At 38.5% G+C, this 25,284-nt stretch overlaps 1 protein-coding gene across 2 annotated transcripts in view; it reads right to left on the reverse strand.

Moving 5' to 3' along the window:
• PPP4R4 (protein phosphatase 4 regulatory subunit 4) overlaps positions 1–25,284 on the reverse strand; it is a 71,530-nt gene that overhangs the window by 35,652 nt on the left and 10,594 nt on the right. For both annotated transcript variants that reach the window (XM_074584124.1, XM_074584123.1), the window contains exons 3-4: positions 9,177–9,279; positions 266–413 (exon numbers count right to left, since the gene is read on the reverse strand). In XM_074584124.1, coding sequence (XP_074440225.1) covers positions 266–413; positions 9,177–9,279 — 251 coding nt within the window. The remainder of the gene's footprint in view (positions 1–265; positions 414–9,176; positions 9,280–25,284) is intronic.

A 25,284-nucleotide genomic window follows, 5' to 3' on the forward strand; every position in this document is an offset into this window, starting at 1 on the left:
CAGTACTTCAGTAGAAGCTCGGACTCAGTAACAACTTCAGGATTTAGTCCTTCAGACAAAGTGTTTTTGTTTGCTTCAATCATAATTATATTTAAATATCAGTATGTAAGTGGTCAGCATGCAAAAATATTTTCATTCACGCAAATCTAGAAACAAAGTCACACTGATTGCACTCACTGCTTTACACTCTATTGTACAGTCACTATGGAAACAAACATAAACATACAGAAGTAATCAATCATCAGCATAATTGCACAGCCCTGACCTGCATCTCTGTGTTCCAGGTTCTGGAGAATGATGTGTAGGAAGGAGTGGGAGTAGGTATGAATGGACACCGACTCCTCTTGCAGAACAGTCAAAAATGAAACAGCAGCTGTTAACTGCATTTCCACTCCTGCAACATGCAGCACCTCCTGTAAAATTAACAAATTGCATCAGTTTAAAGCATGAGGCAGAAATGAACTGAAAAAACATTCAAATTTTTACATTGACTTTTAAGTGTGAATGTGCAACAACCTGGATAAACTACAAACTTGGCTGTAAAATTATTTTCTTTTAACAGCAATTACTTGGAGATATTCAAATCTCCTATAATATAGCATGAACTTTTAAGAAAAATAGTTAATTATAGTTTATATAATTTATTTGTACTTTCAGTTTCATAGATGCATACGTGTGGATTTTTCAACTTTACAAAATGAGAGGTAAAAACAGACCAGCCAACAAATTTCACTTCTGCTGTTAATGTACATGAATTAAAAAGAAATATTTCATTCATCCAGTGAGAGATACTAAAATAGCAGAAGGCAATTTAAACTTCATCCCTTGCCAACTAACATGGAACACAAATGAAAATGTGTGTATATATCTATACTCTTTAAGAATAAAGCAGGATGTACTAGAATATTTATCTAGGTAACTCGGCATTTACTAGTACTTAGCTTTAACATATAAGAAAATAATTAATTAGCCTGTATTTACAAGCATCAATTCAAAAGTTAAACAAAGATAATATGGGAATGAAATATTACTAAATTTTTTAAATTAAACAAAAAGGAAATTTAAAATTTCAGATTTACACACATGACAGAGCTTGCAAGATGCAATCTATGACATAGCATTCATTGTATGCACACATCTAACAACTAGCTGAACACTCCATTTGTTTACTTCTCTAAATGTATCTATCTCATGAGAAAATAAAGTCCATTATTCTACTACTAAAGCACTACACTCACTTTACAAATCATTCCAAACTTGGTAAGAGTTTAAAGCCCGTACTTCCTATTTAACACTTTATATATGTGGGTTTGCTTCTTTTTGTAAAGTGTTTGAGATGAACAGTATTTTCTCAGATTGCATTTCAAAAAATCAACAATAAGCTGATATTTTATTTTTTAAAAAAAGTCAGCCTAGACCAGATTAAGAAAATATCCATTATGCACCTAAGTGTTATATAGTAGAGGAATTTTACTGAGAAAATAGAGTTTGCAGAGAACACCTGAGAAATTATTTAGTAGACTTTGCTTACTTCAAAGCAATAGAACAAGAAGTTTTCATTACACAAGTGTCAACCAGTTTGTGCATGCAAATGTACAATTTTTAGCTTATCTGATTTCAAAGAGAATCATTACTTATTCTCTCAACAGCTGTCTCAGTTTATAGCCGTGTATATTTGTAACTGCATTCTCTCTGCCCCTGCTCCCCCAAATGAAAAAAAGAAAAAGCATTGCAGTTTACCAATCCAAGTGTGACAAAATATTCAAAAGCCACGGAAACCACCCTCTTGTTATCTCCATAGCCTGTCTCTGGCCTTGATCCTCCATTGTTACTACAACAGTACAGCCAAGAATAAGGACACCTACCAATTTTGTAACCTGAATGCTTCTGGGATCAAAATACCCATGCATGCTGTTCTGGGATTTTGACTTGCGCTTGTCCAAAAAAACATCCCCAAAATAACTGAAAGAACTATCTACACACTGTAGATGCTCTGACACCACTGCAGATCAGAACATAACAGAGCTGAATTCACTTTTATGTATGTCATCACTTTGTACGCAATGCAAACAGGGTTACTTACCATTAAATAAAGTTTCCAAATAGTCTCCTCCACAGATCCACACAACTCTGGATAATCATGTGTGAGAACACATTCTCTGGATGTGCCTCCTCATGGACCTCGGGAGACATTGAAATGTAAATTTCTAGACTGCTTACACACCTGCCTGCATTGAAGTTTGCACTCAGAAATGTACTGTTCCACATACGAAAATGTATGGGTCTCCTCATTCCAGTTTCACTGAACTCGAGTGACTTAAAGTTACTTAATATAAATTTATTTATTTAGAGAGTAATATATTTTTCTACACATGGATCCTCCACAGACTCTCCCTCTGGAGGAAAAAGCTTTTCCTGTCTTATTCAGACAAGTGTATTTAATGGAATTTAAGGGTATTAGCATGTTTTTGAACTATCCTAATGCCTACAAGTTAAACTCAGGCATCAAGATTTGCAAAATTTAGAAGGCTTATTCCATGAATTGGAAAACAGAAAATTCACCTCTAGTTTAATGCACTTTATGTTGTGCAGCAACGGAATTCTCTTGAAAGAATGCTGCAAGCAGAAACAGAGTCAAGCATTTTAGTAAATGCATTGATATGACAGAAGTCTTCATTTAGGACTAGAAAGACACAGAAATAATTGAGATTACAGAAGCTCAAAGATACAATGAGGACAGACCTTAAAATCAATGTTAGGTATAAGACAGGGTGAAAATCACCCCGCCTCTTCTTAAATTATAAAATCAACTAGAAAAAAAGCAAAAGCTTTCAAAGGGAGACTGATATATTAAGGAAATAAGTAACTGCGAAAATTAGTTTGGAACTAATCAGACAGCGGTGAATAAAGGTTGATGTACAGACATCAACAAGAGTAGCCATAGTTTTCTGCAATCACAGCATTTGGAAGAATGTCTTCTTAGTCAATCAGATAGACACCTGCAATCTCCCTCCACGGCATCTGGTGGCAGTGCCCAAGGATGGAAAACAGGGAAAATAGTACTAACATCATCTGAAAGGAGCCATTTGGTGCACAACAAGAAATGCTGGGACAAACGTCTAAGCTTTCCCTAAATCTGCATTTCACTGACTTCCACGGTTCATGAGGAGGTGCATGCAGAAATCCAGAGAGTGGGGATCTCTAGGCAAAAGAATCCATACAAGGATGTCACTTCATTTTAACTCCAGAATTTAAGAATATATTTTATAATCTCATGCCTACATTAACATCTAAATGATATACAACATATTTGTTTTATTAGCATAACCAAAATACTGACACCCAATTTAATCATCACTTAGATCTGGCATATTTATTGATGTATTTATTGTATGTCGATTTTGTTCATCTCAGACCTAAACCACTTAGGTTAAATACATAAAGGGTCTTTAATATAATTTTAATTTAATTAGGTTTTAAGGAATGATAATAAGTTTGCATATCCGTTTCTATACTTATTTATAAAAGTAACCAGGCTTATCAATTTCTCATAAGTGAAATAAAATTTGTAATGTATCGAGCTAGAACATTCATTGCATTTATTTCTTCCTCTATCTGTTTTAACCTCAGCTCTAATAAAAACTGTATTTATTTTTGCTTTTGGGTTTCTGCAGCTATGCTAAATAAGTACACTGATTTCCCTAACTTTACATGGTGACAATACTATTAGTTAAATAGCATCCTGAAACGACTACATAACTAGTTTTTCAAGTGCAAATTTGAATTCATAAATTATTTTTCCCCAACTACAGAAGTGAAACCAAGTGCAGTAATTTAAGTCAGCTTATTTCCCTGCAATGCCAGACTACATTTGCAAGACTCTAAACGCAGTTGAGTTTGATTATGCCTTTGTAAGACTATCACAGTTTCCATTTAATGGTCAGGACTATTCCTCCAATAAAAATAAGGATAAGAAAAAAAAATAGGTCAAGCAATTAATGATGCCAAATACTGTTTTTCAGTTAAAAGTGTAGTGAACATGGGTATAACGTGGTTCTTCTATTAAAGATTAAATTAGATAACAGAGCCCCATTGAAGAACCTGCTTTATAAAAGCACAGCCACAGAAAGAAATTTAACTCATACATATTCCAGAAATTTTTAATTTATAAAGCTTAAACCTGAAAGGAACACTTAAATCTAGACTGACCTCATTATATTTCCCTCTTTTACATCTGCCTTGAGCCCATTAACTTAAGTTTCATTTAATTTATCATCTAGGAAGGCATTCGGTTGGGATTTAAATGACACCGCAAGATGAAAAACACACTACTTTTCTCAGTTATTTGCTCAAAGATTGATGAGATTTATTATTAAAATTGTCTGCCTCGTTTCTAATATTTCTGTCTTCAATTCCTAACTCTTCTTTCTTCATACGCTGTTTTCAGTTGAATGTCCTTTAACATTATGCAGGAAGATACTTTTATAAAGTAATTAAGTACCGCTTAATCTAAACACATTGAGCTCCAACTCCTACCATACAAATTTTTTCCAGGCGCTAGACCCTGATCATGCTAATCATCCTTTTAATCTTTTTCTCCATCCCTATATAAAAAAAAATAAGACTAGAATCAAAAACTGTAATCCTTTTTATTAAAGACAGAGAGGGAAAGACTACCACTTCTCCACACCCTGACAAACAAGCATAAAAAACCCCCAGCATTTCTTATTACTCCTTCATTTCAGGAAGAACTCTGCTCTCAAAGCAGAAACACCAGAAATAAAAATGGATTCAGTGTGTTAAACAGAAAATAAATAAATAAATAAATAAATAATCAACAAATTGTTCTTGAAACCAGTAGGTTGGTTTAGGAAAGAATGTGTTATGAATGTCAGAATAACATGTGGTAGTAACTGAAGAACCTTGGTGTAAGTTAAATGGTTTCTGATTACTTTGCAACTTCAAGTCATTCTTTTTCTCAAAGCATTTTTTTTTATACACACATATAAACAAAATGCCTACTGACCTGCATCTTATAGCACAGAATATGAAGTACTGTACCGCATTCTAGACAACCTGTCAGTCTACACCAATCTTCAGTTCTGAGGACAGCTATTTCTGAATTTACTGGCCATTTGCTGAATTTAAATAATCAGAAAAAAAGTTGGATCAGCTCCTCTTAAGAAATAGGAGTCTCCTGGGATCACAGAAGTCTCAGGAGATACATGAAGTTAAAAGGTGATGTCTGATATTCATAGAATCACAGAATGGTTGAGGCTGGAAAGGTCCCCTGGAGGTCAATTTGTCCAATCCCCTGGTCAAGCAGGGCCGCCTAGAGCCAGAACATGCCCAGATGGCTTCTGAATACCTCCAAGGATGGAGACTCTACAACCTCTCTGGACACCCTGTACCAGTGTCCATCACCCTCACAGTAAAAGTGTTTCCTGATGTTCACGGAATCACGGAATCTTCAGAGTTGGAAGGGACCTCTAGAGATCATCTAGTCCAACTCCCCTGCTAGAGCAGGATTGCCTAAAGCACATTACTCAGGACAGCATCCAGGCGGGTCTTGAAAATCTCCAGAGAAGGGGACTCCACAACCTCCCTGGGCAGCCTGTTCCAGTGCTCTGTCACCCTCACTGTAAAGAAGTTTTTCCGTGTATTTGAACGGAACTTCCTATGTTCTAGCTTGTGCCCATTGCCCCTTGTCCTGTTGCTGGGAACCATTGAAAAGAGCCTGGCTCCGTCCTCCTTAAACCCACCCTTTAGATACTTGTAAACATTAATCAGGTCCCCCCTCAACCTTCTCTTCTCCAGGCTAAAGAGTCCCAGCTCTTTCAGCCTTTCCTCATAAGGGAGGTGCTCCAGTCCCATAATCATCTTGGTTGCCCTACGCTGACTCGCTCCAGTAGTTCCCTGTCCCTCTTGAACTGGGGAGCCCAAAACTGGACAGAGTACTCCAGTTGTGGCCTCACCGGTGCAGAGTAGAGGGGAAGAATGACCTCCCTCGACCTACTGGCCACAGTCTTCCCTATGCAGCCCAGGATGCCTTCTTGGCCTTCTTGGCGACAAGGGCACATTGCTGGCTCATGGATAATTTGCTGTCTACCAGGACCCCCAGGTCCTTCTCCTCAGAGCTGCTTCCCAGCATGTCCGCCCCTAACATATACTGGTGTTTGGCATTCTTCCTTCCCAGGTGCAGGACCCTACACTTGCTTTTGTTGAACCTCATTAGGTTCTTCTCTGCCCAGCTCTCCAGCCTGTCCAGGTCACGCTGGATGGCAGCACAGCCCTCTGGAGTGTCGGCCACCCCTCCCAGCTTGGTATCATCAGCAAACTTGCTGAGGATACACTCTGTCCCCTCATCTAGGTCATTAATGAATATATTGAACAAAATTGGTCCAAGTATTGACCCCTGAGGGACACCACTCGTTACAGGCCTCCAACTGGACTCTGTGCCGCTGATCACAACCCTCTGAGTTCTGTCACTCAGCCAGCTCTCGATCCACCTCACTGTCACCTCGTCTAGCCCATACTTCCTCAGCTTCCTAATGAGGATGTTATGGGGGACAGTGTCAAAAGCCTTGCTAAGGTCAAGGTAGATGACATCTACGGCTCTCCCCTCATCCAGCCAACCCGTTATAACATCATAGAAAGCTATCAGATTGGTCAGGCATGATTTGCCCTTGGTAAATCCATGCTGACCACTTCCAATAACTTCCTGTTCCTCTATGTGTTTGGAGACGACATCCAGAATGAGTCGCTCCATTACCTTCCCAGGGACAGAGGTGAGACTAACCGGCCTGTAGTTCCCTGGGTCCTCCTTCTTGCCTTTTTTGAAGATTGGAGTGATGTCAGCCTTCCTCCAGTCCTCAGGCACCTCTCCTGTTCCCCATGACCTTGCAAAGACAATGGAGAGTGGTCTAGCGATAACATCTGCCAGCTCTCTCAGCACTCGCGGGTGCATCCCGTCAGGGCCCATGGATTTATGAACGTCCAGCTTGGCCAAGTGGTCTCTGACCCGGTCCTCCTCAACTAAGGGAAAATCATTTTCGCATGGGCCCACTTTACTATTTGGTAACCATCTCCTCAGTAGATGGAAAACTGTGTAACGTAAGCATGTGACTCAGACACCTCACCTTTGTTACTAATATAATTATATACTTTCTTACACTTGGCAATGAGAAACTGATACAGTTATAGCAAGAAAACACACAGCAGCTACTACAGAAGACTTTTTCTTCTCATCCCTAAAGTGCTGGAGATAGAGAGGACAAAGTAACTGAGGAGATTCTTAATGTAACTCAGACTTTCAGTTCAATGCATTTTAGATCATCAAATTCATATTTAGCTTCAGTCAGCAACTAGTTACTCTTTCTGTCTTTCTGAAGTAAGGGATCTAAATACTCTTCTTAAGCATTAGTTGTTTGCAACAGGAAAATAACATTCCTGTTAGCAAACTGTGTTAAAAAGGGAAAGAATTTTAAATTGTATGGGGGGAAAAAGCCCTAAATTCTACGAAGTGTCCTGGTAAAATCATGACTGAATCACAATACCAAAAATGTCAAATTTATCTCTAAAAACATATGGGGAAACTGAGTCTGTCCATAAAATTACGAACACAACTGAATGCCTGGAAAATAAAATTTCTACAAGAAACCCTTGTGATTTTTATCTCTTTTCCCATTGAGAGCACATACTTTAAAACAGCTACTACAGCCAAACAGCCACTAACAAACATAATGTTCCTTTAGCTGACAATTTGTATGAACTAGAAACAGGTTTATATCAAAATGATAAATTGGATGATTCCAGGCCAGAAACTGTTCTAAATCAAAACTTCTATTTAATCCCATAAAAACTGTCAATGGCATCAGTAGAAGGCTGACAACACACTGATCTAATGAAAAAAAAAAAAAAAAAAAAACCACAACTCAAAAATTTGCTGTTACCAAAATAAACTTTCAGATATTTTGCTAGCCAAACCCAATGTATTTTTCCACGCAACTGGTAGCCTTTAAAATCACCGAAAACAACTCTAAGAGGCAGGCTAACGTAATCAAAGTCTTAGTTCCTGTTGTAGCCTTACATAGAGTTATTAGAGTTATTTAGCTTTAGAGTTCTTAGGCTTTGCATTTGCATTTATGATGCAGTTTGTTCCTATTTGGCTGAAGCTGCTCCTTAAACCACACCTTAAACGAACTTTTTCACTTCTTCTAGGCAAGGGGTAATACCTGGGGCAGAGTGGAAATAGAGATATTTATCTTCCTTAAAATCATAGAATCGTTTGGGTTGGAAGGGGCCTTTAAAGTCCATCTAGTCCACCCCCCCTGCAATGAGCAGGGACATCTTCAACTAGATCAGGTTGCTCAGAGCCCCGTCCAACCTGACCTGGAATGTCTCCAGTGATGGGGCATCTCCCACCTCTCTGGGCAACCTGGGCCCATGTTTCACCATCCTCAGTGTAAAAAATGTCTTCCTTATATCTAGTCTAAATCTACCCTGTTTTAGCTTAAAGCCATTACCCCTTGTCCCATCGCAACAGGCCCTACTAAAAAGTTTGCCCCATCTTCCTTGTAAGACTATTGAAGTCTTGAAAGACCACAATAAGGTGTCCCCGGAGACTTCTCTCTTCCAGGTTAAATCATAGAATCGTTTAGGTTGGAAAAGACCTTTAAGATCAAACATTAAGATTAAACAACCCAAATATTCTTTATACGTACATATCTGCATACGAAATGACTATATAACATTACGTGGCCGGCATGCATCTACCACAGCTCGCAGTGACTTACTAAAAGCGTGGAGGGCAGCACATGAAACTTCAGACAGCTAAATGCAAAGTATACTTTTCTGGATAGCAGCATGAAAATCTAAATGTTTGGATGGAAGGAGACTGAGAACATCAAAATGAACCATTATGACTGGCTGGTCCTCAAAAGGAGTTCTCAAAAAGCTGTCAAAACACTGGTAAACCTTTAGAATATGTAAATAGTATTAATTCTGCTTTTTATATATAATACCCACAATACTTTGTAAATTCAGTGAATTAATGTGGAAGATCTACTGGACATACCTATCCTGGAGAGTGAATGGAAGTGGGATGTTTTTGCCTTTGTTGAAATACTTATACTGGCAGAAAAAGACACAGTCAAACCTCATTACATGCAACTTACTCTGATTTTTGGTAAAACCCGACGAAGTGTTTCTGCAGGATTCTGTCGCATCAGGACTGGAAGATTTGCCACCACACTTGTTCCTTGGATATCCTGGCCAGAACTTACAAAAATATATACGTGCAACACATTACTCTCTACTGTGTTTACAAGTTCACAGCTTTCATTAAAAAAAAAACAAAAAAAATCCACACTACACGGGTTATTCATATAGTAAGTCGAGAGGTATTACCTTTTTTATATAATATGTAGCAGAAAACAACATTAAAAAAATCAACCATAAGAGATTATGTATCATTTTTAATATGGAATGTTCTAATTTTTAGTGTAGCTTTGGAAAAAAAATATATAAGATTTGAAATATCTTTTAAAACTGGATGATCAAGGCAGTGGTTTTGTCAAAGCTTTTATATTATAACAATACGGGTGATAAAGCATAAGAAGGGGACAAATAGAAGATACAAATGAATACACTCGACATACAACATTTTAGCAGAAATCTACCTTTTTTTTGCTTTTGTAGGGTAAACAGTCAGGTATAATCAGATGTATATTGACAAATGTGATTAAAGGAAGATGCAAAAACTTGGTTAGATTGCAGATTTTGTACCTTTCTCCTTATCCTGTCTCTCTCAATGCTATCCCACAATTGAAAAAGGAAACAAAACCAAAAAAAGGAGGACAGCAGGGAAACGGTAGGCAGCAATGAAGAAAAGGCACAATGAGATGAAAAGAAAAACTACCCAAGTGGATTAACTTCTAGAACAGAATCGGAAAGGATCTGGATGTCAAATTTAAAACTAAAACTAAACATCAACACATCCTCTTTCCTGTTGAAATGCATAAAATCCATTTTGCGAAATAAATTCACACTTGTTCCAACAGCTAAGCAGCTCATTTTTAAACAAGCACGCAAAGCTCAATTGTACACGTGAAAGCATTTTTCTTAGTGTGACATTACAATTAAATATGGAATATGATTATACACATCATTTTAAAAGAAATTCCTAGTAAAACTAATTTTAAAAATTTCCATATACCACTCCCCATCCCGTCATCATTCCAAGTTTTCTTAGTGAAAAATACGACCTCAGGAAGGGGACTAGGTATATAAATTGGTCACAGGACAGTAGATTCGCAAAACCACCCTCCAATTTTGTCCTGCCCCTGAAGTATATTAGGGAATTCACAGTTCAGATGCAAAGCCTTTCTGCAGCATTTAAGCTGAAAAGACCTTTACACGTTCCATTAATGATCTAAATTATCCTCAACATTCATGTCTTTCAGAAGATCAAACAAAATTCTAGGTACAGTCAAGTAGGACAATTTAATCTTTTTTGTTAAACACATACAAATGTGTTTTTAAAAATAAGGACATGTTTGCATAATAAGAAAGAAGCAAAAGTAAATGCTTTGGTTAAAATCATCACAGACTAAAATACCCCAGCAGAAATATTGTAAAATCCTACTGGAAAGAAGAGGATGTTGTCTACCGCCTGTTTGTGCCCCTGAAGCCCCGCCATGGCCATGCCTTCCACCTGGAGATGGGCACGACCACCGAGGACATGCCAGTGAGGAAGTTCAGCCTCTACGCAGAGCTGCAGTGCACCTGCATGAGGGAGCAGCTGGCAGAGGACGTGCTGTGCTTCCGCCACCACCCTCAGGAGGAGCTGATGGAAAACCAGGGTCCCAGCCTCCTACATACCCTCTGCACCAGCCCCTACCTGGACATAGAACCACATGCTCATTGCAGATATCGGTAAAAGACACCTGGGCGGTTGTGCCGCAGTCGAGAGACTGCCGTCTAACAGTGCTGCCCTCCAGGCACTGCCGCAAGCTCCAGCTCACACACGCTTCCGACAGTACCCTCCTGACTGAGGCGATGTTTGGGGTGAAGGAAGGCAACTCGTACGCCTCCCTCAGCTGTGAGTAGGCAGGGGCCACTGTTACCAGCAGCAGGACGTGGCCAGAGAGCTATGCTATGGCAGAGGCACAGTTCTTCAGGCACGGGCTCAGGCCTGAAGACACTCCCAGGGAAGCTGCTGCTGCAGAACTGAGTCGTTGGACATGCAGAACACACTGCTCCATCAGCAGTGGGAATTGCTGCCGCACCTTTCCTCCACAGCAAAAGCACCTCTGGGCAGTGGGATCTGATGCAGCTGAAGGGGCCATTGCCAGGAGCCTTGCAACAGAGACTCACTCACGTTACCCCCTGAACCGCAACTGCCCTCCCTCTTCCCGAATTCATTCCCCTGGGGAGCTTTACCCTGTGCAAAGGTGTCAATAAATCCCTTGTTTACACACAGATGCTGCATCCATGAGCGTCTGGGCATCACTTTGTTGGGGAACGCAGGCATAGGGTGCTGACAGCTCAGCTGCCACAGAGTGGGGGAGCATTTTGCAGAAGAGCTGGTGCAGAGGGCTCTGCTGTCACGATTCAGTGGGCTTTGGCTTCCCAGGGCTTGTGGGTCAATCCCAGTAGCAGCCTGGCATCACACAGCTGCTTGATCACTTGCCTCCAGTGGGATAGTGGAGAGAATCGGGGGGTAAAAGTGAGAAAACTTGGGGGTTCAGCTAAGGCAGTGCAGTAGGTAAAGCAAGAGCTACACGCTGAAGCAAAGCACAGAGAATTCATTCACTACTCCCCTGGTCTGCCCACCAGACCTGCCTTTTCGGGGAGTGTTCTGTCTCCCTGCAGCTTGGGTCACTATGAAATTTCCCAGCCTTGTGCGGCCTTCAGGTTATTATCATAGAATCCTAGAATATCTGAAGTTGGAAGGGACCAATAAGGATCATCGAGTCCAACTCCCTGCTCCTCGCAAGGCTACGTCAAGTTCAACCCTACGATCAAGAGCATAATCCAGACACTCCTTGAACTCTGGCAGGCTTGGTGCCATCACCACTTCCCTGGGGAGCCTCTTCCGTGACCGGCCACCCTCTTTGTGAAGAACCATCTTTAGAAATTCTTGTGTGATTACAGCACCTAATATACCTTATTGTGGACAAAACCAAACTTTCTTACTTCCCCACGTTCCAGAGTGATCAAGAAGGATCCATCACAAACTTAGTCACGGCAGACTGTTCTAAACAGGTGCTACATTACACCAATGCCAGAAATTAATATAGTTGTGTCTTTTTTAATGGACCCTATTCACCTTGAATAGCAGAAAGACAGAAAGAACCCAATATTAGAAAGAATGCAAACAGAAGAGTTACCATCCATTCTGAGTAACACATGAGCGGAAAGCTGTGAACACTGTACTGAGGTTATCACACGTTGCTGTCATCAGGGCTACAACATTTTGACCTGCTGACCAAACTCTGGGAATCACTCCCAGAGCAGAGACTTCACCTTTATTGTGCCTATACAGTTACAATAACAAAAAACGAACAAAAATGTTGAGCAGCTGTGGATGGAGGTCAACACGGATGTAAGAAAAATACACTGAAATTCACAATACCAGAGTGTAGTAATAAACATACTAATTGAAAAAACCTCAAGAGGCTGAAAACAGGACAAATTTAAGAGACATCATTTCAAAGTCAAGAGGAAAAGGCTTGACAGAGCATAGAAACAATCGCCATTTCCTGTATTTTTTTGAATACAATTATCTTCTCTTGGGATCTACCTTACTTTAGGAATACAAAAAATTACTAATCCAATATTGTATTTTTTTTAAATACAGTGTGTATTCCAACTGAGAAAATGTATCAGTATTTTTTAGTTTTTTAATCCTGTTAAGGCTACTACTGATGTTACATCATCTTAATTTTCAATTAAGCTAATGGGATTTTCTTAAAAAGCCCTTTTTAATGTGATTCAAAACCAGCACGAATGGATGAGAGTACAGATTTTTAGACTGATTTTAATATTAGCATCCCTGCAATCTTATTTGCTAAACATGCATGAGCTCGTTCAAGAAAAACATGTCTCCCGTGAACTTCTAAACTCAGTGAAAGGACAGTATTCTGTCAACTACTGAAAATGGACTTAAATTAATGATTAATAACTTATCTATTTACAGCTTGCAATATTTTTTTGCTTATTCAAAGCCATTTTATTAGCTGATGTAAAGCCATGAATCTTAAAGCCTTTGATGTTTATGGCAGATTTCTCTGAGTACCACATATTAATTCCAACAAAGCTTTACAGAAGAACTGAGAAATCCAGAGCCCCCAGAGCAGAAAAGGGTCAGAGGGTGGATGAGGCCCACAACTTTGTACAACACGACTTGCAAGGAAGAGATGAGTACCTTTGATTTATGCAGTAATGACGCAAAAGGAACTAGGAGAAGCTGTTTTATCCAAAGTTTTATTCAGTTTGTACCAAGATGGAAGAAATCCTAACTGCTAAAAAATGCAACCAACTTTACCAGTCAGAAATGTAAAGCTACGGGGAGCGTTTCCCTTTAAACCAAAAATGCTCAGGATCTGGCTTGCTGCCAATTAAGAATGTGAAGCAGGAGGCATTGCAACACCTACACAGCCTGTAATTTTCCAACTGCGGAAGATTTTTCTTCTATTTCTACCAAAGAAGCTGCACCATAGATTTTCTTTATATATTAAAGACTTCAGGTTTAGAGTGAATTATTGCTAAATGCTCAGATTTAGATATTTTTGTACTAATAAATACATTAAAATAAATGCTAAGTCTTTTCTTTAGAGTCACAGTAAGCTCAATGTAAGGAAGGTTCTACTCCTTTATTAACAGTGATAACTGCAGAAGAACTCAGCAGAGCCCTATACTTAGAAGCAATTTAGCTCAACCTCTTTTGTGCTAGTGAAATCCACACAGATAATACCATTTAAATATAAAAATTCAGGCCCCATTTTCTGAGTTCATCCTACAGGAGATCCCAGTGACTTTACAATGCTGGGAATCCTCAACCAGGGGGGAAAGCTCTCATGCCTGAACACTTCTGTTCTAATACTCACTGCAACACCAGCTGCTCGCAGCCAGCTGGTGGTACCAGACCTGGTCTAGCTACAAGGCTCACTGAAGAGCTGGTACTTTTGGTTTTACTTGGGTTTTTTTTCCTACCATCATAAAAATGAGGTCTACATTATATTTGAGACTGCCTTGAGACTGGAGTGCATCCTCCTAGAAACCATTTACAAACATACAAAGGACAAAAGAGTGATTTGGAGTAGTCAAGCCTGGATTTGTGAAGGGGAAAATCACGCCTGACCAACCAACTTGACAGCCTTCTACAACGAGATGACTGGCCTAGATGGTGGAAGTTCTTTAACTTATTTTAGCAAGGCCTTTGACATCATCTCCCGTAATATCCTCATAGATAAATTGATGAAGTACATGCTAGATAAAGGGAAAGTGATGTGGACTGAAAACTGGCTGAACTATAGAGCATAAAGGGCTGTGATCAATGGCAAGGCAGCCAGCCACTGGCGGGTTACCTCAGAGGTCTACACGGCTTGTAATGCTGTTTAATGTTTTCATTAATGACCTGGGACAGGGTGCACCCTCAGGTAGTGTGCAGATGACACAAAACCGGGAGGAGGGACTGATAGACCAGATGGTTGCACAGTCTCAACAAGCTGGAGAAACAAACCAACAGGGATCTTACGAAGTTCAACAGTGGGAAATGCAAGTCCTGCAGCTGTGGAGCAATAACCCCATGCAGGAGAACAGGCTGGGGGCCAGCCAACTGCAAAGCAGCTTGGCGGGAAAAGGACCTGGAGGTTCCAATCGACACCAAGCTGACCAGGAGCCAGCAATGCGTCCTTGTAGCAAAGACGGCTGACTTTCTGGGCCCCACTAGGAAGAGCATCACCAACAGCTCAAGGGAGGCAATCATTCTTTTCCATTCAGCACAAGAAACTCATAGACAGACGGGAGTGAGTCCATCGAAGGGCCACAAAAATGATTAAGGGATTACAGCATCTAACATTTGAGCAGAAGCTTATACAACAGGGATATTTAGTCTAAAGAAGATAAGACTTGGGGGCCTTATTTAATATGTATAAAACCTGATGTGAGGCAGATTCTTCCCAGTGGTGCCCAGTGACAGGATGAGAGGCAGCAGGCACAAACTGAATACACAGGAAACTCCACTTAACCCCTCCAAAAAAAGTTCTTCAATGTCAGGATGCTCAAACATTGGAATTAATTGCCCAGACAGGTGGTGGACTCCCCATCCTTATGATTCAAAATCTTGAGTTCAGGACGAGACCCTGAACAATATTGTTCTAATTGACACTGTTTTGAGTAGGGAGGTGGACTAGATGTATGTCCAGAGGTCCCTTCACACCACAACTACACTATGGTTCTCATATTCAGGATAGGTGTTTCCAGGTTTGCAAGCTTTTAGCAAGCTCAGGGCAGACAATAAGATATCTGATATTTATAGAAAGTAACTAATTAAAGTAGATGCTTAAAAATCCAATTTGAGTTTAATTTTATAAGTATTTTTAAAAACGAGTTCTGTAAAATAAGAACAAAAAATTTTAAAAAGTCCCTGGGTACTCAATTAGAAAAATTTTTATCTGTAAAGGGAATGAAGGACTACAGCTCCTTCTACAGCATGAAGAAAGGAGATTAGTCACTGAATGTTCCCCAAGAGAATATTACCACAAAGGAGTTTGAAAAGGAGAAGATAGATTTACATCTCTCTCTCCTTCATTTGCACTAGCCTGCAAAACAGGATGACAGGAGCGGAATACAATATTGTAAAGACGACTGAGGTACAATGTTTACCCAAGCTCTAACTAAAGCACTGTGTTTATAAACTGACTTTTCTTTAACACTGTGGCTAACTGTACCAAGTTCAGCAAAAATGATTTGCTAAATGGCCATTGTTGAATCAACTACTGAAGTCCATGCTTTGCGTAACTTAGTTTTACGAACCTAGTTCTGACGGATGGCTGCAGGGCATTACAGTGTTAACTCAACACCCCATAAGTGACATTATTTTCTGTGCAAGATTCCAAAATGTTCTCTGCTGTCTAAATCTGCAATGAGTGAGGGATTAGAATAACATGATAAAAACAAAGTCATAAAGTATTCAATAACTAACTAGGTATCAGGAAAAAGAAATTCACAAAGAACATTGTCAAACATTGAAAAATGGTGCCCAGAGGTCGGGAGATCCTTGGAGACATTCAAAACTCATCTGGACAATGTCTTGAGCAACCTGATCTAACACCAAATTACATTAGACTTGGAAGTCAGCCCTGCTTTGAGCAGGGCATTGGACCAAATTACCTCCAGAGGTCCCCAACCACCTAAACTATTCTATGACTGTGATTCATAAATCCTAAACTTAATTTCCTATTGATATAAAAGCTCAGTATCTGACAGAATTTAGCCTATACATAATGATTCAATAGCAATTCTCCTTCCAGGATTTCTGTTCTCCTGAACAATATAATGGTTGCCAAGGCAAACTAGAAATCCAGATAAATATTTCTGTAAATAACATAAAAGTGCTTAGCCCATAAGACTTCCTTAGAGAAGCTTCTTTACTTTTATTGTGAAGAATTTTATATGGCAATCTTTGCTATGCCAACAGGGAGACATAGACTTACAATTTATTAAACTGCTTTCTACATACTATTCTTGCTAAGTAAAAACTAACACTTTTACAAGTTTTATTTCTTAATTTTGTCTTTGTATAATTTCAGGGTTTTGGTAACAAAAAAAGGAAAAAATTCTAGAAAGTAAAAGTATTTATTGAAATCACAAATATTGAGTGATTTTAAGAGTAATTTTCATGTCATTTTAAGGTGAATACTCCAATAAAATTCAACCTGGTATTTTCTGTAAAAGTACAAACTTTTCTTAACACTGCTTAACACTAGTGTAAAGCAGTAACTTTCCTTTTATTTCATGTTATCCATGCTTACATTTTATGTATACTTCTGTAAACATAAATTACATACCAGGAGTATCTGAACATCTATTTGACATATATTAAGTATATTATGAACAGACCCAGTCCCTTGGAAGGAGCTGTCATTCCATTAAAATAACTTCCTTTAAGAGCCTCAGTTGAACAAAGACTGAGAAGGATGAGCTGTACAAATATTAACACAGCCTTGAAACTATATATTACAAGGGAGATTTTATAGGCCATGTAAGTGCTGGATGAAATTGTTTGTACATTATCCTCTACCCTGTTGCAAATGACCAAAAAAAAAAAAAAAAGAAAAAAGGTATCTGGAATCAAAAAACGATGTTTTATGTGGCAATTTGCCCTAGGATTTGAAGTTGTAAAGATACATGAGATATTTGGGGTATATTTTTAAAATCAAATACCCGATGTATCAAACTGCTTATATTTCTGGCATTGTACAGTAACTGCTAAAAAAAGAGTCTTCCTTCTCAAAAAAAACTAGTACAAGAATTCAAAAAAACATTACTCATTTAGACACACACATATACATAATTACAGCTCTATGTATCATATTAACTATTTTATATATTATAACACAATCTTATGTATTCAAATACAATACTGGGGCTCCTAAACTGTATGCTTCACTTTCTTCCCTGTCAGAAAACCTTCTTAAGGTCACAGTTAGCTGGGCATCATTTGTAACAACCTCTAAACTAATTTAAATTGTCCTAGAAACCAATGGCCTTTTTCTGTATGTATTAATACACTATAACTTTTATGTATGCAAGCCTTCACATATATAACATTTATGGTAATATGCAAGATTCTAGAACAGGGATATAAACCAGACTGTACCTAAGTTTAAGACTGTGTTTGGGCCAAAGAAGCGTTAAGCAGCTTTGTCCTTTAACCCTTCCCTCACTCTGTTACCTGTCTAGCCAGAGAAAATAAAAGAAACTTTTATTTTCAGGTTTCTATAATTTTGCTGAAAATAAGATTGAATTAAATGAATCTGATTAATATCTATTTTCAAGAAGTCAGAAGTCCTGATAATATCGCCATACCATATGAACATCTCCTTGCAATTGACATTGTAACCCCTTTCTATTAAAATCTCATTTTTAAAACCACTTTCTCATCCTGATCTTCTACTTCAGATGTACGTGCCTGTGGTCGTTTTACAGCACATCTGAATAATGTCTACGTAATCTATATTAAAAAAAGAATAAATTAATCTGATCTTAGTACATATCTGAATGCGCACCATTACACAAGAAAATTCTAGTGCAATTACAGTAAGAATGGAAAACCCACATGTAGCTGAACAGTAATTTTGTATTCATAGTAACCTTGTTTACCAGGATCAGATTGGTCAACTGAAGTTTCTTATTTCTGTTTGCTTGCTGAACAAGTATCAAACAGCAAAAGGATTTCTAATTCATACAAACACTCCTCTCTGTTCCTGAGCCAAAACAAATGTACTATAATAACACAATAACTTCATTGTTCATGCTATCATCAGTTTCTGTGAGGTTAGACACTAATTACTATGAGGAAACACTGAGCTTCTCTCCTTTGAATTTTAAGAAAAGTTTCAAGGTTATAAAAAGTGCCTCAAAGGAACACATTTTTCCTCCCAAATATTATCTAGTATCAACGTTACTATCTCCGAGAAGATAAGTGTTTCCTCTTCCTTAGATGACTTATAACACATACTGCGTTTTTTATGGTCTCTGAGTAGAATTCATCTTGGTGGTTTTTTTATTTTGAGTCTACATTCAAAAAGTAAAACCAGTCCTTTCACCCCAGCATTGAGCTAATGCAATTTCCAGTTCCTAGGTGATACAAGAAAAACGAGCTAGTAGCTGATACTATTTTCCCTTCTGCCTAGTCCTCATTCCCTCACAGAATTTATAATTTTCACTTTCAATAAGATTTGTCATTTCACAGCATGCATTATATGATATAAGAAGTCTTCTGATAAAGTACGAGGCCTGTAATTTTTTCACACAGAAAATGAGAGGAAAAAAAATAATCACAGATGCTAACCAAATTCTAGAAGGATAAATTACTGCTGGTGACCTAAATTTATCTTATAGTCTAATTTAGACACAGGATCTCTTTTAATTCTCCCATCTTATTTTTTGTATCAGTGTATTTCATCCACAAGGTTAGCTATTTGTGGCATGAAAGAGATGAACACTTCAAATGACCTAGCAAGTATTAAAATCTACTTAGTCTTCTTCAACTCATGGGTCTTATAAGTGTATATTGTGTATAATTATACACAATAGATCCAAAAGCTCCCACTTTATTACTTATCTGTGTGTCTTTCCATCATACATTCTCATCCTTTCGTATCGTAACATATTCCATCTTGTATCCATTCCCTTTTTTTTTTTTTAACAACAACTCTGTTTCAATAGTTGTGGAAGTTGATGAGGATCTTCTCAAAAATATTTAAAGATTCCTGATCCAGAAAGCAGTATCTGTACATTTCAACCTCTCCTTTAGAAAATGGACTCACAGGTCTAAAAAAAATTGTCTATTTTGTCAAGATTTATTGACTGCTCTAAGAGAAGATATCACTTCCCTTCACCTCAACCATTGCTATGAGTCATTTAAAACTGAAATACACTACGCTATTTCCATGAGGAATTCCTCTGCATGCCATTAGGAAAAGCACATGAAAGATCAGGAAAGCAACTGTTACTGATCTATTTCTCTATATCTGCATTGCTTCATAAAAAAAGCCTTTTCTGTGTAACAAGAGTTTATTTTATATTGAAGACCATGGTAAAAGACTGAAATAACCATAACCTTCTAAGACTTAAAGTACAAGTAGGACTTTTGAGCCATCTTCCAAAACATTCTGATGTTTTAGAATAGGCTTATAAGATCCATAACAACAAAACCTAAGTTGCTGCCTCGACCACTGTAACATAGACAAATGGTACATTAAACATACTTTGTACATGAGTTGACCATTCATTTTCAAAATTACAAAGAATGGATCAAAAAAAAATAAATGCAAAAGACGAGTAGAAACGTTGTAAAAAATGCTAAATACAGAGTGAATGGAAGTACAGTGTATGAGTACAGTGAATGAATGAAAAGCCACCAGAAAAGAAAAATAAAAAAAGGATAGAGATTGAACCCAAGGGTTTGAAGCTATTGCTCACAGCATTTCCCCCCATATGCAAGAGAAATATATTTATGTATCTATAGGGATAGAAATACACCTATAGGGATATTGTAAATAGACAGATATCATATACAATAATCTAAGCTGAACTCATGTTTCAGTTTGAAAAATATGGGAGTAAAATCGTGAGCACTGAAAAAATATATCTGACATTTTAAAAACTCTTTTGAAACCTTAGCTCTACAAGCAGCTCTTTTTTTCCCAAGCAAGAAAATCCGACTGTGACCTCAGAATGACTTCAAACAGTTAACACTAAATTTCTACCAAATTATTGCTGTCATACTCAAAAGGCCTGGTGACTCAAAAGAAAAAAAATAATTAGAAAACGAACACATAACTGTGAAATTACTCCTCATATAAGCTAGCTTTTAGACAGCTCAGAATTGGAAAGCCTTGCTTGCTCGCCTTCTGTTCATTATTCAAACATTTTCAAGTAGTACTGGACATCTACGTCAGACTGAAGCAGCTAGATGCATCAGCAATACAATGTCAGCTAACTCTAGTATTGTTTCCTCATCCATCAGAAGCAACCATAGATCAAAATCAGATTCCCGAGGTAAACATGCAAATAACTAAAAATTACTTCAATTCCAAGCTGTTGCTGATTCACATTCTGTCAAACAAAAAAGTGCTTTGCTTGATTCATGTTCACTTTGGAAAGTAGGATGCAATTCAGCTACTTAATTAAAATGAAGAAAGAGTCAGAGTCATGTCTCTCAGAAATATGAGATTTGTTCCATTGATGGCATACAGCTTGGAGTGGACAGATAATCAAACCAGATAATACAATTAACATAATAAACAAATTGAAGTGATGACACAAGTCTTTGCAAATTTCCAGTTCTCTGGCAGAATAATTTCAAACAGCAGATAAATTAGTATTATGTATATAGATAATTCATCTGTATTTACATTCCTGTTAAAATCATTATGAGCACACCATCAGAATCCTCCTGCCTACCCAACTAGGTTTCGGTAATTATAACCCCAATAACGTTCCCTACCTTCAAAATTACTACAGTGATCTTAAACAGCCTTTTGTTAGACTATTTTTTCCTCACATACTCATATTTTAAATTATTTCTAACGGTACAATTATCCCAAGAAGAGTCTGACATTCTGCAATGGAAAGAATAAATAAAGCATTTACCAGTAATTCCACCCACTTTTACTAAAATTAGTTCAGAATCATCTCTGGAAGAAAAGAATATCTCTTTCCTTTGAATGCATGTCAAATACACTCAACTGCATAGATCCTTCACAGCACACCAGTGTTAACCATCAGAATATCTGGCTTATCTATTTACTATGTTAGTATCAATATCCTTCTATGGAAGCAAAAGTAACGTGGAAAAATAAAAATTTCAGTAAAAGGCAACTATTGATACAATACCATTTACACACCACTTCCACACACACCCCACACAAATACCCCCCCCCTTTAGTTTGTTACTGAAAAGGAACAGAATTAACTGTCACTAAAGGTGTGGGGCAGTAAATTTTTGGTCTAAACTCATTGTGGAATATTAACACAATGTATTATTTTAATGAATAATACTTTTATTAGGTAGCTGGTATGGTATCCATGCAAATGGATATCTACGGGTAGAATTTATCCTAAAAACAGCACACAGTGCTTAGAATGTCAATGTTATTTCAGTGCATCCAGAACTCCAAAGTTCTGTATGAGTACCACAGGGCCAACACAGTCCTTCCAGGTGTCACACAAACCATCTCAACTGCTATTAAGTGTGTAGTCCCTGAAGATAACGAGCTTAAGGCAAACCCTCAACCATAGGGATGATGGCAAACAAAAGGAAAGTAAAATGTATGCACTTGCAAGGGAAGGAATAGCATTTGGGGAAAAATAAAGTCAGTCTTATGTATGTTGGACTCCAAAAGGGGGAGCAACAGAATTAAAAAAAAACCCTAGCAATTGCATCCTTCACCAAAAAGCATGTAAAATGAGTCACGAACACCTCAAATGACCTAAAAAGTACGAAAATGTACTTAGAACCGTCTTCAACTCATGGGTCTTAAAGGTGTCAGGTATTATACACAACAGATCCAAAAGCTGCCACTTTCCAATTCTTCCTTTTAAAAAAAACCAATGTCATCTACATGGACTTATGCAAAGCGTTTGACACTGTCCCACATCACATCCTTGTCTCTAAATTGGGAGACACAGATTTGATGGATGGACCACTCAGTGGATAAGGAACTGGCTGGATGGTCACACTCAAAGAGTTGCGGTCAACGGCTCAATGTCCAAGTGGCGACCAGTGACAAGTGGCGTTCCTCAGGGGTCAGTACTGGAACCAGTGCTAGTCAACATCTTTGTCGGCAGCATGGACAGTGGGGTTGAGTGCACCCTCAGCAAGTTTGCTAAGGACATCAAGCTGTGTGGCACAGTCAACACCCTGGAGGGAAGGGATGCAATCCAGAGGGACCTTGACAGGTTTGAGAGGTGGGCCCGGGCCAACCTCATGAAGTTCAACAAGGCCAAGGTCCTGCACCCGGGTTGGGGCAATCCCAAGCACAAATACAGGCTGGGCAAAGAATCGCTTGAGAGCAACCCTTAGGAGAAGAACTTGGGGGTGCTGGTGGACGAGAAGCTCAACATGAGCTGGCAATGCGTGCTTGCAGCCCAGAAGAACAACTGTATCCTGGGCTACAACAAAAGAAGCGTGGCCAGCAGGTTGCGGGAGGTGATTCTGCCCCTCTACTCCAGTCTCATGAGACCCCACCTGGAGTACTACATCCAGCTCTGGGGCTCTCAGGATGTGGACCTGTTGGAGGAAGCCTAGAGCAGAGCCACGAAGATGATCAGAGGGTGGGAGGACCTATGCTATGAGGACAGCCTGAGAGAGTTGGGGTTGTTCAGCCTGGAGAAGAGAAGGCTCTGGGGAGAACTTATAGCAGCCTTCCAGTATCTAAAGGAGGCCTATAAGAAAGCTGAAGAGGGACTTTTTACAAGGGCACGTAGTGATAGGACAAGGGGTAGTGGCTTCAAACCGGAAGAGGATAGATTTAGACTGGATATCAGGAAGAAATTTTTCCTCTATGAGGGTAGTGAGGCACTGGAACAGGTTGCCCAGAGAAGCTGTGGATGCCCCATCCCTGGAGGTGCTCAAGGCCAGGCTGGACGGGGCTTTGAGAAACCTGGTCTAGTGGAAGGTGTCCCTGCCCATGGCAGGGGGACTGGAACTTGATGATCTTTAAGGTCCCTTCCAACCTAAACCATTCTCTGATTCTATGAAAAAAAAAAATAAGTAATCCTCTCCATTTAATCGGAAAGTAAGATGATGCACTGGAAACGTAAGTACTTAAAGCCTTCAGAATTGGCAATAAGTAAGATACAAAGATCTGAGTATTAATTTTATTGATCTATCTACTTTCTAACACATCGCTTTCAAGTAGGTGGGACAGTTTAAGTGATGAAAGTGCAAGTATATTTATCTGCCCTTAAGAGTTGATTTTTCCATTTACTACAAACTTATGGTGTGAGTATTTTCTTTGTGTGTAATACAACAGGCATGCAAGATTCAAAAGCTGTTACAAGTAATCCTTAAAATGCACTTACAGTTGGCCTTACATGGTGATAAGAACAAGAGAAATAGACATACTCTTGGGTTAAAACCTGTGCTAAAGAAGCAGTTTACTTTTAAGTAGCCATCATTCTTTTCTTCATTGATTTAGCAGTTAGCACTTACTGTAGTTGTGAAAAGCAAAAATAAAAATAAATCTTGACCTGAAGACTATACCCTAAATAACTTCTAGCTCTCAAAATGGCAGAAAAACAGATACCCTAATCCTGAGCTTTAAAATGAAATTACATAAAGGAGATTAACTGTTTATAACAGAAGAATTTTGGTGCTAGCAGCAATGAGGCTGTGACTCATGTTTTGCTATTTAATATGGACATAAATCCTCCTCCTCCTCAAAAAGCTCAGTTACAATTTCAGCAGTGAAAATGGCATCTTTTCTGTTTCTTCCTTTAAAGCCAGCATTTTTATCTCCAGGCCTGCAAAACAAAGTAAGTAATATTACCATGTAAATATGTATATTAAAGCAGATGCCCTTCACATTTCTCTTTTACATATGTTTATTCTGTCACAGACAATACAATCAATTCATACTTACAACAAAAACATAGTTAGCATTTTTAAAGCATTTCCTTACTGTCCCTAGTCTAGCCTTCTCAATATACTCTTGGTAACAGAATTTACCAAGCAATTTCACTGGGCGGGGGGGACGGCAGGGAACAAAGGAAAAAAGAAAAAGGAAAAGGGCGGGGCGGGAAATAAATAGAGTATATACTACTTTGGAAAGCCAGACCACAAACTGGTGAGGTGCACTTCTCACGAAGTACAGGCAAACAGCAAATCATCCCATTTTGCAGACATAACCCCTTGCAAACAAAATGTATTGGTATTACTGAGTGCAACAGTACCTCTCCTACTGTGCAGCTCTGTTTGTATCAATTGAGTTATCAATGCTTCAACTCAGCTTGAATCCAACTTTCCTGCTCTTCTCCAGCTGGTAAAGAGAAATGTGTTGGAGTTACACAGGCAGCTCTGAATAACTATTCAATCTGAGCATAAACTGATGGCTCCAGTGCTTAATGTTGTTCTTTGTTGTTCAACAATAGTCATCAGGGGGGTAAAACTAATTGATACCTACCCAAATTAATTCACTGTTTTTACTTTAAGAAACGTAGGCTCAAAGCTTTTTAGCAGGGGCATAATTGACAATTTGTGTACAAAGCTATACTCATATACAAAAAAAGTCAGGGACATAATTGACAATTTGTACGTAAAGCTACTCTCGTAAGTAAAAAAACAGGGGCTCCAAGACATTCTGCTTATACCCTTCCTCATGCTCCTGGACTGCCACAGAAAACCCTGTGGCAGCTGCTGCAACTTTATTCAAAGTTACAGTGCATTCACATTTAAAAATATAAAACCAAATTATATCATTCTGATTTAAGATACACTGTGGAAAGAAAAAAAAAATTCCTAAGTTTTTTTTTTTCACCATCAAGTGT

Source organism: Larus michahellis, chromosome 4 (genome assembly GCF_964199755.1).
Source record: "Larus michahellis chromosome 4, bLarMic1.1, whole genome shotgun sequence".
In the NCBI taxonomy this organism is placed as follows: Eukaryota; Metazoa; Chordata; class Aves; order Charadriiformes; family Laridae; genus Larus; species Larus michahellis.